Genomic DNA, 18,946 nt, shown 5'->3' on the forward strand with positions numbered 1-18,946 from the left:
TATCACAAAAGAAACGTTGTGTTACATTATGTTCCTGATAAGAAGATGAAGGCTGTCTTTCAAGGCCTGCCAAGAGGAAGAAGGCTCGTGAAACTCCACTGTGATTTCAACACGGACAGATGGCAGGATCTGCTCAACTTCCAGAGGAACTCTCTTTGAAGTATTTAACAAACTCTCTTTGAAGTATTTCACAAACTCTCTTCCAACTATTTGGTAACCGAGGTCAACGCTATTTACGACCCGCTGCCCTCTTGAAGCAGCTGTGGTCAGGAGACGGGAGGGGTTATCCATTGTCCTCCAACACCTACCCCAGCTGGATCTAGGAAGAGCCCAAGCCCGAGACATCCTCTTCTTGGTCTTCAATGTGACTGAAAACAATGACTGTTTTACATACTTCCCATTCCTGCTGAGACATGTGTTGGTGCGTGAACATTGAACATTTAAATAAAAGAGGAGACGAAAACCTTTTTCGGCAGAGCGTGGTGCAGGACTGTACAGAGAGTGCAGTGGCCATGTTTCTCCTCAATATTGAGTCCAAATTGAATTCTGTCTCTGTTTGATTCCTTGCCTTTTGTCTTGTTTAATAGATGTCCTCAGTGTTTGAACGTGACAATCCTTATGCATAATTATTGAAAACAGACATTGGCAATATTGTTTCCGATCACAACATAATAACTAATAAGACATTTTTAGTAGTGAAAATAATATTTGGCAATGAGATGTGCAAACAAGTTCGCCTGGTGTTAGGTTTAGGAAAGACCGGCTTGGCCCCTGTGCGCTTAGGGGCGGGACAAAAAAGATCATATGACTGCTATGATTGGGCAGCCAAAAGAAGGAGCTGGGCTTTTGATAGGCATTTGGAAAAACAGACAGGGTTGTGTGATTGGCCACAGGAAGATACACTCAGCCCGATAATAGGCTTAGCAAAGATGGACGTGCAAGAGATTTCAAATTTTCGGGACTTAAGCAGATCGCAAATACACAACTGCTGTTACCAATAGGTAAGAAAAGATGGTTTTGCATAATAGGGCCCTAAAATGCTGGGGGGGCTCAACTGCAGCTAAACAGATTTCTGACAGGGCAATAGCCCCCTCAACATGTTCTTTACTTCCTCTGGGGGTTAAGGAACAGGTGCGTATTGGGAAACCCAAATCTCAGCTGCTTTCATCTGTTCATTCAGGCAGACAGTTCCCCGGTGAGTTGGCCAAACAGTAAATCAGCAGCATAAGAAAGGTACAAGGCATTGAACAAAAAAGATTGCTGAGTCTGATTTATAACTCCAGTCACGTTACTGGGTTTGTGGTAATTGTCCGCATTCCTGCAGTCTGCGACTGATCCCTACACAAATGACAAAACTGACAGCACCAATTAGATGGCGTTACATTGTACCTTGGCTGAGTGACCATGTGAATTTTGAAGTGTTTGGGTCACAGAGCAGGCACGGGCTTCCTGGATTTACATCTCCCTCGGCAAAGCACATCCCGTCAATGTTACATATCCGGTCCTGCCAGAAACACAAAGGAAATATTTAAACAGCAGGAACATCAAGAACTACATTGTCTGTAGCTTTTGGTTACCTCGGGCAAGCTTCTTTCTGCTACCTTGTATGTGTACACACTTGTTAAACCAATAATAACAGGAACCCCCCATGGTCCCCATTTTATGGACCCTAGTTGAACACAACCAGCTGCTGTGTTTTGGGAGCTGGCAAACACATCTGTTTTTGTCATTAGTGGACCCCCGCTGAGCAACACTTTCTAGTCTACATAGCTGTGCCATCAACTTAGCAAGATGAGATAAAAAGATGCGTGTCGTTGCTTGAGTTACCTTTAACTTACAAAGTCCTGAGCCGGAAGCAGTGCACACCTGACAAAGGCCATCGTAGATCGTGAGCACCTTGGTTTGACTGTACTGGGAGCCATCGTTAGTCACCTGAGAACAAGAGCAGCCACACACAAACTTAAAGGGGAACATTATCACCAGACCTATGTAAGCGTCAATATATACCTTGATGTTGCAGAAAAAAGACCATATATTTTTTTAACCGATTTCCGAACTCTAAATGGGTGAATTTTGGCGATTTAAACGCCTTTCTAATATTCGCTCTCGGAGTTGTGACGTCACATCGGGAAGCAATCCGCCATTTTCTCAAACACCGAGTCAAATCAGCTCTGTTATTTTCCGTTTTTTCGACTGTTTTCCGTACCTTGGAGACATCATGCCTTGTCGGTGTGTTGTCGGAGGGTGTAACAACACGAACAGGGACGGATTCAAGTTGCACCAGTGGCCCAAAGATGCCAAAGTGGCAAGAAATTGGACGTTTGTTCCGCACACTTTACCGACGAAAGCTATGCTACGACAGAGATGGCAAGAATGTGTGGATATCCTGCGACACTCAAAGCAGATGCATTTCCAACGATAAAGTCAAAGAAATCTGCCGCCAGACCCCCATTGAATCTGCCGGAGTGTGTGAGCCATTCAGGGACAAAGGACCTCGGTAGCACGGCAAGCAATGGCGGCAGTTTGTTCCCGCAGACGAGCGAGCTAAACCCCCTATCGACCCTAGCTTCCCTGCCCTGCTGACATCAACTCCAAAACTGGACAGATCAGCTTTCAGGAAAAGAGCGCGGATGAGGGTATGTCTACAGAATATATTAATTGATGAAAATTGGGCTGTCTGCACTCTCAAAGTGCATGTTGTTGCCAAATGTATTTCATATGCTGTAAACCTAGTTCATAGTTGTTAGTTTCCTTTAATGCCAAACAAACACATACCAATCGTTGGTTAGAAGGCGATCGCCGAATTCGTCCTCGCTTTCTCCCGTGTCGCTGGCTGTCGTGTCGTTTTCGTCGGTTTCGCTTGCATACGGTTCAAACCGACATGGCTCAATAGCTTCAGTTTCTTCTTCAATTTCGTTTTCGCTACCTGCCTCCACACTACAACCATCCGTTTCAATACATGCGTAATCTGTTGATTCGCTTAATCCGCTGAAATCCGAGTCTGAATCCGAGCTAATGTCGCTATAGCTTGCTGTTCTTTCCGCCATGTTTGTTTGTGTTGGCTTCACTATGTGACGTCACAGGAAAATGGACGGGTGTATATAACGATGGTTAAAATCAGGCACTTTGAAGCTTTTTTTAGGGATATTGCGTGATGGGTAAAATTTTGAAAAAAACTTCGAAAAATATAATAAGCCACTGGGAACTGATTTTTAATGGTTTTAACCATTCTGAAATTGTGATAATGTTCCCCTTTAAGCATTTATTATATCAATAAAGCAACCATATGGTTACCTTGATCTTCCACCTTGCATACGGTCTGTCGTCCATCCAGAAGTCTTCTGTGTTGACGGTTGCACTGCTCAGTGAGGGCACAACACAGTCCAAAGCCCTGGAGCTGAGGAATGTGGCTCTTGTTCTGTGTTTTTCCCCTAGAAGCCAAACGCCGTTGACATACTGTAGAAGTTCATGTCCACATTTGGAGAGAAGAAAAGGATTCTTAGGAAGCTGCTAATTTTCACCAAGTTGTACAGTTCAGCTGCTTGTGGCTGCTGTGAGCATGTGAATAGGCAGATGAATATGCCGCATTAATATGATGATGATGAACATCGCCAGTCTCTATCTCAAAATGGTCTACTCTACATGTTCCTTCTGCTCTCTGTTGAGATGACACCATGGAACATCTCAGTGTGGAGTTGGCATGTTGCATGTGTTCATTGTGTGTTGTTATTGCTAGTTCTAAAGCAAAAGCGGAGTATTATAATAATATAGTGTTGCTGTTTCCAGTTTCCCAGCATGCATTGGTTGTAATTTGTTGACGCGGCAGCCCGTAATAGCTAAATGTATGTACATGTTGTTAACATAACATTTAGTTTTGGCTTTAGCTTGCTCTATGACAGAACATTTTCTTATCCAGCAATGCTGAAGTGACTTGCCACGATAACGTAAACGGCATACATACGGAGATGGCGTATTTCTACCTTGAAGGGTTAGGGTTAGGGTTAGGGTTAGGGTTAGGGTTAAGGTAGAAAAGCGCTATACAATTATAACCCATTTACCATTCATTGTGAGCACTTCTCAGAAAGTAACGGTAACAGTGTTGTAATGTAATGAACTAGCAATTAACTAGAACACCTTTTTACCAGAAACTATTTTTCCAAACACTGCTAATTAAAGTATATCTTATATTCATGTAAACGTGTATGAAGGACATTTACATTTGGGCAAAAAAAGGAAGAAACACATGAAAAAAAGTTTAATTGACCAAAAATGTCGACCCTTCTCTGTTGTAGACTTTAGCGTAAGAATCAAAAAAATACCTATCAATTTAACCGATTCAAACTATACCTTGTGTTCTTTTCATTAGGGTTAGGGTTAGGGTTGGGGTTGGGGTTAGGGTTGAGGTTGGGGTTAGGGTTAGGGTTAGGGTTAGGATTAGGGTTAGGGTTAGGGTTAGGCATAAAGAAAAAGAGTTGGTTAGGGTTAGGGCTAGGGTTGGGGGTGGGGTTAGGGTTAGGGTTAGGTTTGGGGTTAGGGTTTAGGTTTAGGGTTAGGGTTAGGGTTAGGGTTGGGGTTGGGGTTTGGGTTGGGGTTAGGGTTAGGGTTATGGTTAGGATTAGGATTAGAGTTAGGGTTAGGGTTAGGCATAAAGAAAAAGCGTTGGTTAGGGTTAGGGCTAGGGTTGGGGGTGGGGTTAGGATTAGGGTTAGGGTTAGGGTTAGGGTTAGGGTTAGGGTTAGGCATAAAGAAAGAGAGTTGGTTAGGGTTAGGGCCAGGGTTAGGGGTGGGGTTGGGGTTTGGGTTGGGGTTAGGGTTAGGGTTAGGATTAGGATTAGGGTTAGGCATAAAGAAAGATAGTTGGTTAGGGTTAGGGCTAGGGTTAGGGGTGGGGTTAGGGTTGGGGTTGGGGTTAGGGTTAGGGTTAGGGTCAAAATTAGGGTTAGGGTTGGGCATAAAGAAAAATAGTTGGTTATGGTTAGGGCTAGGGCTAGGGTTGGGGTTGGGGTTAGGGTTAGGGTTAGGGTTAGAGTTGGGGTTGGGGTTAGGGTTAGGATTAGGGTTAGGGTTAGGCATAAAGAAAAAGAGTTGGTTAGAGTTAGGGCTAGGGTTGGGGGTGGGGTTAGGGTTAGGTTTAGGGTTAGGGGTTAGGGGTTAGGGTTAGGCATTAAGAAAAAGAGTTGGTTAGGGTTAGGGCTAGGGTTGGGGTTGAGGTTAGGGTTGAGGTTGGGGTTAGGGTTAGGGTTAGGGTTAAGTTTGGGGTTAGGGTTTAGGGTTAGGGTTAGGGTTTGGGTTGGGGTTTGGGTTGGGGTTGGGGTTAGGGTTAGGGTTAGGATTAGGATTAGGGTTAGGGTTAGGCATAAAGAAAGAGTGTTGGTTAGGGTTAGGGGTGGGGTTAGGGTTGGGGTTGGGGTTGGGGTTAGGGTTAGGGTTAGGGTTAAGATTAGGGTTAGGGTTGGGCATAAAGAAAAATAGTTGGTTAGGGTTAGAGCTAGGGTTGGGGTTGGGGTTAGGGTTAGGGTTGGAGTTAGGGTTGGGGTTAGGATTAGGGTTGGGGTTAGGCATAAGGAAAAAGAGTTGGTTAGGGTTAGGGCTAGGGTTGGGGGTGGGGTTAGGGTTAGGGTTAGGCATAAAGAAAAAGTGTTGGTTAGGGTTAGGGCTAGGGTTGGGGTTGGGGTTAGGGTTAGGGTTAGTGTTGTGGATGTGGTTGTGGTTGGGGTTGGGGTTAGGGTTAGGATTAGGGTTAGGGTTAGGCATAAAGAAAAATAGTTGGTTAGAGTTAGGGCTAGGGTTGGGGGTGTGGTTAGGGTTAGGTTTAGGGTTAGGGTTAGAGTTGGAGTTTGGGTTGGGGTTGGGTTAGGGTTAGGATTAGGGTTAAGATTAGGATTAGGGTTAGGGTTAGGCATAAAGAAAAAGCGTTGGTTAGGGTTAGGGCTAGGGTTGGGGGTGGGGTTAGGATTAGGGTTAGGGTTAGGGTTAGGGTTAGGGTTAGGGTTAGGCATAAAGAAAGAGAGTTGGTTAGGGTTAGGGCCAGGGTTAGGGGTGGGGTTGGGGTTTGGGTTGGGGTTAGGGTTAGGGTTAGGATTAGGATTAGGGTTAGGCATAAAGAAAGAGAGTTGGTTAGGGTTAGGGCCAGGGTTAGGGGTGGCGTTAGGGTTGGGGTTGGGGTTGGGGTTGGGGTTGGGGTTAGGGTTAGGGTTAGGATTAGGGTTAGGGTTAAGATTAGGGTTAGGGTTAGGCATAAAGAAAAAGGGTTGGTTATGGTTAGGGCTAGGGTTTGGGTTAGGGTTAGGGTTAGAGTTCAGGGTTAGGGTTAGGGTTAGGGTTAACCCTAACCCTAACCCCAACCTTAACCCTTTTTTGAAACTGAAAATTGTGGCAACCGAATTTACAGACTTGTGTGACGATATCCACTCTTTACCGTGACACTGGTAATGGTAACCTAGTGTTAGGAATTCTAAAAAGAAGTTTGTGCATGTCAGTTATTTTGGCATTCTTCCAACTTTGATCATTAAAAAATATGTCCTACCACACCAAACTTAACCTGGCTGTTCAATGGAATCAAGTCTTCCACCAAGAACCACTAGATGTTGCTCACCTTCAATCTAGTGACATGGCAGCTCAGGTTGGGAGAGTCAACGAAGCCCAGGCCAAAGACCCAAATGTTCCTGCAGTTGAATATTCTGATATCACAGAGGCCGCCATTTTCCAGGTCACTTAGCTCAACTGGCTGGGCTGTTTTAACCGGAAGACCAACAGAAAGTTTCAGTAATGAGCGTTCAAATAAAAGTAATGTGAACAGATTGATGACACTCACCAATAGCAACGCTGCAGTCATATGAGCTGAAGTTTTGGTGACACTGACAACCAGAATCTGTGCACTCTCCATTGCCATTGCAAAAATTAGGGCAGCGCAGCGCTGTCACCACATCCCCAGGCACTCCCGGCTGACCAAGTGTCTCCATGGCCTTCTGGGCCCGGTTCTCTAGCAGTCTCCTCTCACACTCGTTCTCTAGGTAGGGCAGCAGTGCCTCATCCCAGCCCAAGTCGTCTTTCAGCTGAAGGTCCAAGATGCACAGGTCCACTGCTTCGTAAAGACGTCGCCCCAGCAACCCTTGGCAAACTGCACCAACTGTTGAATTGGACAAAGCTATGTGGCACACTTCCAGAGCTTTGCCAGAAGTCAGACCGCTTGGTGTGGGCCATTGAGCTTGAACCTCTGGTCGCGGTTTTACGAGGTGATCCTCGGGGAAAAAGTAGGCAAGGCGCTCCAATTCAGCTTGCTTGAGGCTTTGAGAGTCAAAAACTGGCTGGAACTCAAACATTGTCTGTCTTCTTAGTCTCTCAGCTGACATTAGGAGGTCATCTCTGAACACTTGTTCATTGTGGGAATTGAAATGAGGGCGCAACCCCTCCCAGGGATGATGGGAGGACACGTTCAGGATGCTTGCCTCTATTTCAGGATACTTGATGTACTCCAGTGTGGTGTCCAGTGAGGGGAATACAGATATGTAATCCACATTGTCCTGCGCAATGCAATCAGAGTGACCAGATCGACCAGGCGTGTGTCCCGCTCCTCTACCAGCAGGATGCAAAGAACTGTATCTGTTCTGGCACAAACAAAAAGGTCTCCTGTCTTCTTGTCTTGAGCCAGGAGGGTTTTTGTCAAATAAACTCTCACCAGGAGCTATCCTAACACAAACAAGAGCACACATGAGTCAGAGCCTAACAGAATAGAGGTTGTACAAGATTACATAACCCACCTCCAGTTCTCTATGAAACCATGCAAGTCATCATGGCTACCTCTGTAGCCGTGGATGTCATTGTTGCTATTGTGATCAAAGGTGCCGCAGAGGCCTTGCGTGTTGCGGTAGTCCACACTTGGCGCCCGGACGGAGAGGCTCATTCCCCAGTCGCCAACGTCAGCTCGGACAAAGGCGCCGGAGGGAAAGATCATCTTCAAGAGGAGTGAAAACAGCTAGATTATCTTCTCACATTGCACAAATAAGCGTTTTTACAGGTTTGCACACTGTAATGACAAGGTTGGATACCTACGGTGACTTTCTTTCCCTGGTGAGATTCCAGCACACGGACATGACCACGATCCTCACCGAGGACCTTCACAGTGAGCTGGGGTCTTGTTTCCTGCGGTTGGCCATTGCACATGTCAAATATGACTACATCATTACCCTCTTGAGCAGCAACACCACAGCTGCAAGACACAGCGTAATGACGACTGCCACAGTCCCATTGGCGAGAGTGGACCTCAAAGTCCCTGGCGAGGCTCCGGTACAGAACAAAGGTGCCAGTTTGGTGGTTGTCGTAGCGCCTGCAAAGAAAGGTGTTGAATATGTTCTCTATCACAGGTGAAGATGTGTGTTCGTGCTAGTACCTGCCATCCAGTGTGATGACATGTGGGTCCGTCAGTGAGTAGCATATGGATGTGGGAACATCCTGAACTGTGACCTGCAGGCAGGGAAAAGAGAACAGAGATAAGTGGGAGGTATGTCCAAAGATTTTCTGACCCCAGTCTTTGATGTTATTACTAAACACAGATGGGGGAATGTATCATCAGAGCCATCCAGTCTTTGGGGACAACACTTAATGACCATGTGGAATTAGAACAAGGATCCCTCTCAGACAATCTATTTCTATGTAAACAGATGTCCTGTACTTTAGTCATCTTGTAGTTACATAATTGCACAATAAACTGGATCACCTTTATTCAAATCTAGACCTTCAGTGATCCCACAACAACAACAAAGCATTCAAAAAAGAAGTCAACAAAGACTGTCAGCCATCCGGAAACTTAAAGGACTATACGTTGCACCTCACCTCCTGTTATTACTTTACCAAAGCATTGTTCAAGCCATCCTTATGTACTGTTACACATGTTTTTTCACTATGCTTTCTGTAACCAACCGGACCAAACTCACACGCATTACAAACATAGCAGTTAAAATCATCGGCCTACCCACACTAGAGATGCGCGGTTTGCGGGCACAACCGCGGAGTCCGCGGATTATCCGCGGATCGGGCGGATGAAATTAAAAAAAATTAGATTTTATCCGCGGGTCGGGTCGGGTCGGGTGGTTGAAATTAAAAAAAATTAGATTTTAAATAGATTCAGGCGGGTGGCAGTTAAACCAATTCGGAAAAATATATACATAGTTAAATGTTGTTACCCACATACGAAAAACGAGCAGGCACCTGCAGCATATGCCACAACAGAAGAAAAAAAAAAGAAGAGATGGACACTTTTACGGAGCGGAGAAGGGACGCCTCGCCGGGGTCCGGGACCGAGGCCCCTTCCCCCGAGAGGGCCCCACCGGGAGCCGTAGCTGAGGCGATCCGCGAGAAGGGCCCGACGCACGTCCAGGGTCACCACCGCGCCCACCGCACCGACACCCCGCCTCGTCCGCCTTCGCCGCGGCCGGCGTCACGCGCAGCAGGTAAGCAGCTTACCTGCCCGCCACCCCCGTGGCCGGGGGCTCGTAACAGGGGTCACTCCGCGCGCTCCGCCCGCGCAGCTTACCTGCCCGCCACCCCTGTTGCCGGGGGCGCGTAACAGGGGTCACTCCGCGCGCAGTGCGCTCACGAAAGGGGTGGGGCTCACCCTGGTTGATACAGACAGCAGCTAGGACGGTGGCCATGGAAGTTGGAACCCGCTAAGGAGTGTGTAACAACCCACCTGCCGAATCAACTAGCCCTGAAAATGGATGGCGCTGGAGCGTCGGGCCCATATACCCGGCCGTCGCCGGCAGCGAGACGCGCTTGGAGGTGCGCTCAGCGCGGCTCCCATATGATTGCGCACTGGTGTGCGTCTGGGTCGTGACAGCGTGGCACGCAAATGTCTGTGCTGCATTGGATCAGTCTCCTTTCTTTAACAGGCAAAAGCTTTATAACCTCACTAATGCCTTGCATCGTCTATATTAGATATATAACAACGGGCAGGTGCGGGCGGATGCGGTTCTGATCAAATGTTAGATCGGGTGGATTGCGGATGGTTGACGACTTTCTGATGCGGTTGCGGATGAAATAATTGCCTATCCGCGCATCTCTAACCCACACCCAACATTTCAGATTTAAATCACAGGTCCATCATTCGACTGGCAAACACGATAGTCCAGGATATCACTCACCCACTACACCAATACATCACCCCACTACCATCAGGGCGCAGGTACAGAACCATCAAATTCCGGAAGGCCCGCCTCGGGAAAAGCCCTATCCCTGACAAGCCTGTAAAGGTGTTGGTCATGTATGATGTATTTTTGTTATTTTTGTTCGTGATATGTAATGTCTATTGTTTAAATTTACGGCAGTGAAAATGAATTTCCCCAACGGGGACCAATAAATATAAATATAAATCTAAAAATTTAGAGGATTTAGAGGCTACTCCTGCAACACAACTGCCAACATCCCTTTAAGTCCACAAGAAGTGACCACACAGCGCCCTTAAACCTTTCAGGATTTCCTAAAACTATACCACTAAAACCTGTAAAACCCTCAAACCTCCATGGAATGTTCTCATCAACTATGAAAAAGAAGCTGAGGACTCACTTTCAGCGACGTTGGAATGTAGTTCTTCCAAAGCCGAGGTGCACCTGCATCGGGAACGGCGCTGACCAAACTGATGCGGTTCCCATCCCGTGTGAAGTCGGTGACGGCGGTGACGAAAAACGTCGTCCAGGCGCAGATTCCATCATTGCAAGCAGTCGGGCGGAGCTCAACATGGCAAGTGGACAGTGCCAGGTTGGAGACCTCCAGTCCGAGGCGGTCTGTGGACGTCAGGGAGTAGAGGAGCAGTAGTGGGTGGGTGTCAATAGATCACACACAGTTGGGATTTATTGAGTTTATTCTATACTGATGTGGTGCGATGAAGTGTAAACTTTGGTATTGAAACTTTAAACAAACAAATAAAACTCTTTTTGGTCAACTTCACTTTTTGTTTGCGTTAAAACAAAGTCTTACTCTATTTAGAAATTTTACAAAAAAAAAGTTATTTTTCTAACCCTAACCCTAACCCTAACTCTAACCCCAACCCTAACCCTTCTTTTTGTCATTTTTTTTCAATGTCACAAACAAGAGTTAAATGGAAGCGGGGTTAAAAGCAATCCAATTATAATGTGTTTGTGAGCGAGCTGAGCTTTTTTAATGAACACTGTTAAAATATTAGAAATATTGGCAACAATTGGGCATTATAATGGAAAGGTTCATGCATGTTCATCTTTTATATAATGCACATTTTAATTGAATTTGGGATAAACTCTCCCCTTAATAGCCCAGTTGTTTGAGTTCAACAATGTTTTATACGTTTTTAAACCTCGACGAAGGTCTTCTATTCCCACGATGAGGAAAAAATATTTTTTTCCCTATGCCTTGAACCCTGCGGCTTACAAAATGGTGCGACTAATTTATGGATATTTTTTTTATCGCTAATGGCCATAATGTTTTCTATTCAACAAATAGTTTTCAACACTTGTTGGATCCACTATGGACTGGACTCTCACAATATTATGTCAGATCCACTCGACATCCATTGCATTTGGTCTCCCCGAGAGGGCGGGGGGGTTACGCACATATGCGGTCCTCTCCAAGGTGTCTCATAGTCATTCGCATCGACGTCCCACTGGGGTGAGTTTTTCCTTGCCCTTATGTGGGCTCTGTACTGAGGATGTCGTTGTGGCTTGTGCAGCCCTTTGAGACACTTGTGATTTAGGGCTATATAAATAAACATTGATTGATTGATTGATTGATTGAACACCAGCAGAGACACTAAAAAAGGTGTGTTGTAGTTTGTGTTATGGTGCCATCTTTTGGACAGGTTTGCTCACTGCAGGTGCTCCGGTATTGAATATGTGTTTCATTTCTTGAACCGGAAATATATCCCGTTTTGTCTACTATTCGTTTATTGCGATTCTTATTTCATCACTCCAAGCAACGTCTGTAAGTTTTACAATACAACTAAAACAATTAATATTTACTAAACCGTCCCATGTGTGACGTTGTAGGAGTGTTTTCATGTATATTTGTACGTACTATCATAATGTAATAAGGCTAGCGTTGTTAGCAGTAGCGGATATGCTAACATGTTTACAAGTGTCTTTGTTAGTGTTATTAACTTACAATGCCATTTTTTTTTGTATTGTTTCAGTTTTGTGGAGAGTTAGCTTCCACAGCCAGTGGGTCCATGACTTCTGTTTTGTTTGATCAGCCGGTTTACTGCCATGTTACAGACATCGTTTGGAAACAATTAACCCTTGTGTGGTGTTCGGGTCTGTGGGACCCGTTTTCGATGTTTATTAAAAGAAAAATTATACAATTAATACATTTTTCAAACTGAGACTCAGTGGCTTTGGCTCATTTTCTGTGAAGAACATATATCAGAATACATATTTAATGACCACACACCATACACCCCCCCCTACACATTTATATTACATATAAGATGTTCGGGTCCCCTGGACCCGGGGCTAATAGAAGTGTGAAAATTGATGTTCTGTGTACCACACACACACACTAGACAGGAGGAGGACAGAGTGTAGGTACACAGAACATCAGAGGGTCAAATGTGCGAGAAAATGAGAGCAGACAGTGTTGACAAACAATGTTGCAACCTTGTGTGGGAACCACAGGTGCAGAAACACAAAAGAAGAATCCCTGTGGGATGCAGAAACTGGCAGAGAAATTTCCATGCAACGTTCATATTGTTGTTACTCAGCCAGCGTTTGTGGGTCTGATGGACCCGTTGCATTTTGTGGCTTCTAATGCCTCACAATCAAACACTTTTATGTTCAAATACTGAACAGATGTTTACCTTATGCCAATAAACATCTGTTCAGTATTTTAACAAAAAAGTGTTTGATTGTGAGGCATTAAAAGCCACAAAATGCAACGGGTCCATCAGACCCACAAACGCTGGCTGAGTAACAACAACATGAACATTACACAAGGGTTAAGGTATGTAAATAAATATTCACAAAAATTTTTGTACCGGTATATATCTGTGCAGCTTATATACATAAAATATAGATTTCTTCTCAAATTTGGTAGGTGCAGGTTAAATACTGGTGTGCTCTATATCATACTTGCCAACCTTGAGACCTCCAAATTTGGGAGATTTGGGGGGGTGGTGGTTTTTGAGGTGGGCAGGGTCGGGGGCGGGGCCAAGGGGGCGGGGTTAAAGGGGGAGGAGTATATTTAAAGCTAGAAATTCAAGTATTTCTTATTGATTGATTGGTTGAAACTTTTATTGGTAGATTGCACAGTACAGTACATATTCTGTACAATTAACCACTAAATGGTAACACCCCAATAAGTTTTTCAACTTGTTTAAGTCGGGGTCCACGTAAATCAATTCATGGTATATATATATATATATATATATATATATATATATATATATATATATATATATATATATATATATATACATATATATATATATATATATATATATATATATATATATATATATATATATATATATATATATATATATATGTATGTGTGGGAAAAAAATCACAAGACTACTTCATCTCTACAGGCCTGTTTCATGAGGGGTTCCCTCAATCATCAGGAGATTTTAAAATCTCCTGATGATTGAGGGAACCCCTCATGAAACAGGCCTGTAGAGATGAAGTAGTCTTGTGATTTTTTCCCACACATACATATATTGCGCTCTACCACAGTATCGAGCACTATTTTTTGGATAATCTTATTAAGACATATATATATATATATATATATATATATATATATATATATATATATATATATATATATATATATATATATATATATATATATATATATATATATATATATATATTTATATATATATAAATACTTGACTTTCAGTGAATTCTAGCTATATATATATATATATATATATATATATATATATATATATATATATATATATATATATATATATGTATGTATCGAGCACTATTTTTTGGATAATCTTATTAAGACATATATATAAATACTTGACTTTCAGTGAACTCTAGCTATATATATATATATATACAATATATATATATATATATATATATATATATATATATATATATATATATATATATATATATTTTGTCGGAGGCAGATATTTACATATATCCGAATTTAAGTGTTACTTCTTTTATTTCATAGTCATATTTGAAAACAGCTCGTGTTTTCCCATTTGTTCTCTTTCTGTTTGTCTGCAAGTAAACTGTGTGTGTTAACCTTGAAGCTTTGGAATGTGTTTTGACTAAAGAGATAATGTGCATGTGTTTTGACTAGAGAGATTGAAGAGGGGAGAGGGTTTTGGTCGGGAGGACAGACCATCTTAGCGGGGCGATCCGAATGTTCTATGCTGTCTCTGTCAATGTATATATGCAAAGCTTTGCAAATATATTACAAAATACCTATTCTGTCTCTGGTGGTTTTTCAACTCAGCTTTAAGTGTCGTAAAGAGCTTGGGAGCGACTTGTGACTTGAATTCCCTGGGAGGAACAACTGGTCCAAAACGCAACAATATATACAGTATATATATATATATATATATATATATATATATATATATGTATTTTATTATAAATATATACATATAAATAAAATAAAAACTTGAATTACAGTGTTCATTTATTTACACATATACACATTGTTGTATTTGAAAGTGCAATGCTTTGCAGCCAGTAGCACAGCTTTTGAAGGAGCATAGGTATGGGCAGTGTAATATTCTGGGTTGGAGTCAATAACCAGGCGAGGTGACGAAGTTACGTCTCTTTACTTCATACTTCAGAACCGACTCCCACATTGCCGTCAGGGTGCGCAATACAATGTAAACTGTTGGCCAACCAAAAAGTAACCACAGAACACTGTAGTGTTCTGTGGTTACTTTTTGGTTGGCCAAGCGGACGTGACGACAGGCTGTCCTCACTCAGGTCCGCACGGGCTTGGAGGGGGCGTGCCTTAAGTCCGGCTGGAAATCGGGAGAAATTCGGGAGAATGGTTGTGAGTCTCCCGGAAAATTCGGGAGGGTTGGCAAGTATGCTCTATATCCCAGAAAGTACGGAATATTTTGTCAGAATATCATCATCCACTAGTAAGAAGCAGCTGGTTTTACCTGGTTCCTGCACACTCAACACCAGGGGGAGCCCACAGCGATGGTGGTTGTAGCAGGAGACGGGCACCGTGCTGCGGACGCTGACCTCGTGCTCTTCGCCATTCTCCGCTATATGTAACGACTCCACTGAAAACTGGACAGGAAGCAGCAGAAGGATGTTTACATTTGTGGTTTTTTGTTTTTTTTTGCAGTGCAGCAGTGTGCCTGCTCACCTTCAACCCAGCGAAGAAAGCCTCACTCTCTCTGTGAGAAGACTGGCTGCGGGTGACATTGACTTGGAACGTGGACACGCTGCATGAGAACTGCAGGACAGACATCAACAATCCTTGACGTCTCACGTCTCACAAGCAGGAGTTTTCCCAGGACTAGACAAGGTGTTTGCCATCCATCAAAACACGTCCACAGAACACATCAACAACATTTAAACTGACCTTTAAACCCGCTCCTCGATAAACTTGTCTGTAGGGACGGGGCCCACTGAAGACTAAGCCGACCCCAAAGCCCAAATATGGGAGCGCAGCAGTTAACAGCTGCACGACAAGAGTATGACCTCACTTCACTATCTCTTCTTCATATTTCCCAGCGACTGATAATTGCTCCAGGAAATTAAATGATCTACACATTCTTATGTTACCCATAGCTGGCGTCATGCGAAGAGACGTTTCCTGCGCCATGTGGGAGATAATGGTGTGTGAAGCGGGTCGCTGCTTGTTCCTTCAACTGACGAGAAGATTAGAACCCTGCACATGTAAGTGTCGTATTATTAAACCCTTTAAAGTACAGGCCTCAAACCAGGGTTCCAGGTTTGATTCTTGCTTCCGCCATCTTAGTCACCGCCATTGCTCCCCTCTCCTTCGTGGAGATTAGGTGACTACAGATGAAGCGCTAGCTGTTCAAAGTCGGGACCCGGGATGGACCAGTCATCTGTGCATCAGTTTAGTACGTCTCTGTGCTGCTGACTTGTCTCCACCCAAGATGATCTACGGCTGGCCCCACTATGGACTGGACTCTCACACTATTAACTAGATCCACTATGGAATGGACTCTCACACTATTAACTAGATCCACTATGGACTGGACTCTCACTATTATGTTAGATCCACTATGGACTGCACTCTCACACTATTATGTTAGATCCACTATGGACTGGACTCTCACACTATTATGTTAGATCCACTATGGACTGGACTCTCACACTATTATGTTAGATCCACTATGGACTGGACTCTCACTATTATGTTAGATCCACTATGGACTGGACTCTCACACTATTAACTAGATCCACTATGGAATGGACTCTCACACTATTAACTAGATCCACTATGGACTGGACTCTCACTATTATGTTAGATCCACTATGGACTGCACTCTCACACTATTATGTTAGATCCACTATGGACTGGACTCTCACACTATTATGTTAGATCCACTATGGACTGGACTCTCACACTATTATGTTAGATCCACTATGGACTGGACTCTCACTATTATGTTAGATCCACTATGGACTGGACTCTCACACTAATATGTTAGATCCACTATGGACTGGACTCTCACACTATTATGTTAGATCCACTATGGACTGGACTCTCACTATTATGTTAGATCCACTATGGGCTGCACTCTCACACTATTATATTAGATCCACTATGGACTGGACTCTCACACTATTATGTTAGATCCACTATGGACTGGACTCTCACTATTATGTTAGATCCACTATGGACTGGACTCTCACACTATTATGTTAGATCCACTATGGACTGGACTCTCACACTATTATGTTAGATCCACTATGGACTGGACTCTCACTATTATGTTAGATCCACTATGGACTGCACTCTCACACTATTATGTTAGATCCACTATGGACTGGACTCTCACTATTATGTTAGATCCACTATGGACTGCACTCTCACACTATTATGTTAAATCCACTATGGACTGGACTCTCACACTATTATGTTAGATCCACTATGGACTGGACTCTCACTATTATGTTAGATCCACTATGGACTGGACTCTCACACTATTAACTAGATCCACTATGGACTGGACTCACACTATTATGTTAGATCCACTATGTACTGGACTCTCACACTATTATGTTAGATCCACTATGGACTGGACTCTCACTATTATGTTAGATCCACTATGGACTGGACTCTCACTATTATGTTGGATCCACTATGGACTGGACTCTCACACTATTATGTTAGATCCGCTATGGACTGGACTCTCACACTATTATGTTAGATCCACTATGGACTGGACTCTCACACTATTATGTTAGATCCACTATGGACTGGACTCTCACTATTATGTTAGATCCACTATGGACTGGACTCTCACACTATTATGTTAGATCCACTATGGACTGGACTCTCACACTATTAACTAGAGCCACTATGGACTGGACTCTCACACTATTAACTAGATCCACTATGGACTGGACTCTCACACTATTATGTTAGGTCCACTATGGACTGGACTCTCACACTATTATGTTAGATCCACTATGGACTGGACTCTCACACTATTAACTAGATCCACTATGGACTGGACTCTCACACTATTAACTAGATCCACTATGGACTGGACTCACACTATTATGTTAGATCCACTATGTACTGGACTCTCACACTATTAACTAGATCCACTATGGACTGGACTCTCACTATTATGTTAGATCCACTATGGACTGGACTCTCACACTATTATGTTAGATCCACTATGGACTGGACTCTCACACTATTAACTAGAGCCACTATGGACTGGACTCTCACATTATTAACTAGATCCACTATGGACTGGACTCTCACACTATTAACTAGATCCACTATGGACTGGACTCTCACACTATTAACTAGATCCACTATGGACTGGACTCTCACTATTATGTTAGATCCACTATGGACTGGACTCTCACACTATTAACTAGATCCACTATGGACTGGACTCTCACTATTATGTTAGATCCACTATGGACTGGACTCTCACACTATTATGTTAGATCCACTATGGACTGGACTCTCACACTATTAACTAGAGCCACTATGGACTGGACTCTCACACTATTAACTAGATCCACTATGGACTGGACTCTCACACTATTATGTTAGGTCCACTATGGACTGGACTCTCACACTATTATGTTAGATCCACTATGGACTGGACTCTCACACTATTAACTAGATCCACTATGGACTGGACTCTCACACTATTAACTAGATCCACTATGGACTGGACTCACACTATTATGTTAGATCCACTATGTACTGGACTCTCACACTATTAACTAGATCCACTATGGACTGGACTCTCACTATTATGTTAGATCCACTATGGACTGGACTCTCACACTATTATGTTAGATCCACTATGGACTGGACTCTCACACTATTAACTAGAGCCACTATGGACTGGACTCTCACACTATTAACTAGATCCACTATGGACTGGACTCACACTATTATGTTAGATCCACTATGGACTGGACTCTCACACTATAAACTAGAGCCACTATGGACTGGACTCTCACACTATTATGTTAGATCCACTATGGACTGGACTCTCACACTATTATGTTAGATCCACTATGGACTGGACTCTCACACTATTATGTTATATCCACTATGGTCTGGACTCTCACACTATTATGTTAGATCCACTATGAACTGGACTCTCACTATTATGTTAGATCCACTATGGACTGGACTCTCACACTATTATGTTAGATCCACTATGGACTGGACTCTCACTATTATGTTAGATCCACTATGGACTGCACTCTCACACTATTATGTTAGATCCACTATGGACTGGACTCTCACA

The 18,946-nt window shown here is 43.4% G+C and overlaps 1 protein-coding gene across 1 annotated transcript in view; it reads right to left on the reverse strand.

Annotated features, from left to right (window-relative positions):
* LOC133578110 (von Willebrand factor D and EGF domain-containing protein) overlaps positions 1–18,946 on the reverse strand; it is a 74,314-nt gene that overhangs the window by 42,636 nt on the left and 12,732 nt on the right. Inside the window, exons 6-16 of the mRNA XM_072912654.1 lie at positions 15,325–15,414; positions 15,113–15,245; positions 10,561–10,778; positions 8,390–8,463; positions 8,053–8,326; positions 7,761–7,954; positions 6,815–7,689; positions 6,596–6,732; positions 3,295–3,456; positions 1,828–1,932; positions 1,390–1,504 (exon numbers count right to left, since the gene is read on the reverse strand). Of these exons, the coding sequence (XP_072768755.1) occupies positions 1,390–1,504; positions 1,828–1,932; positions 3,295–3,456; positions 6,596–6,732; positions 6,815–7,689; positions 7,761–7,954; positions 8,053–8,326; positions 8,390–8,463; positions 10,561–10,778; positions 15,113–15,245; positions 15,325–15,414 (2,377 nt within the window). The remainder of the gene's footprint in view (positions 1–1,389; positions 1,505–1,827; positions 1,933–3,294; positions 3,457–6,595; positions 6,733–6,814; positions 7,690–7,760; positions 7,955–8,052; positions 8,327–8,389; positions 8,464–10,560; positions 10,779–15,112; positions 15,246–15,324; positions 15,415–18,946) is intronic.

This window comes from Nerophis lumbriciformis, linkage group LG38, assembly GCF_033978685.3.
Source record: "Nerophis lumbriciformis linkage group LG38, RoL_Nlum_v2.1, whole genome shotgun sequence".
Taxonomy (NCBI): domain Eukaryota; kingdom Metazoa; phylum Chordata; class Actinopteri; order Syngnathiformes; family Syngnathidae; genus Nerophis; species Nerophis lumbriciformis.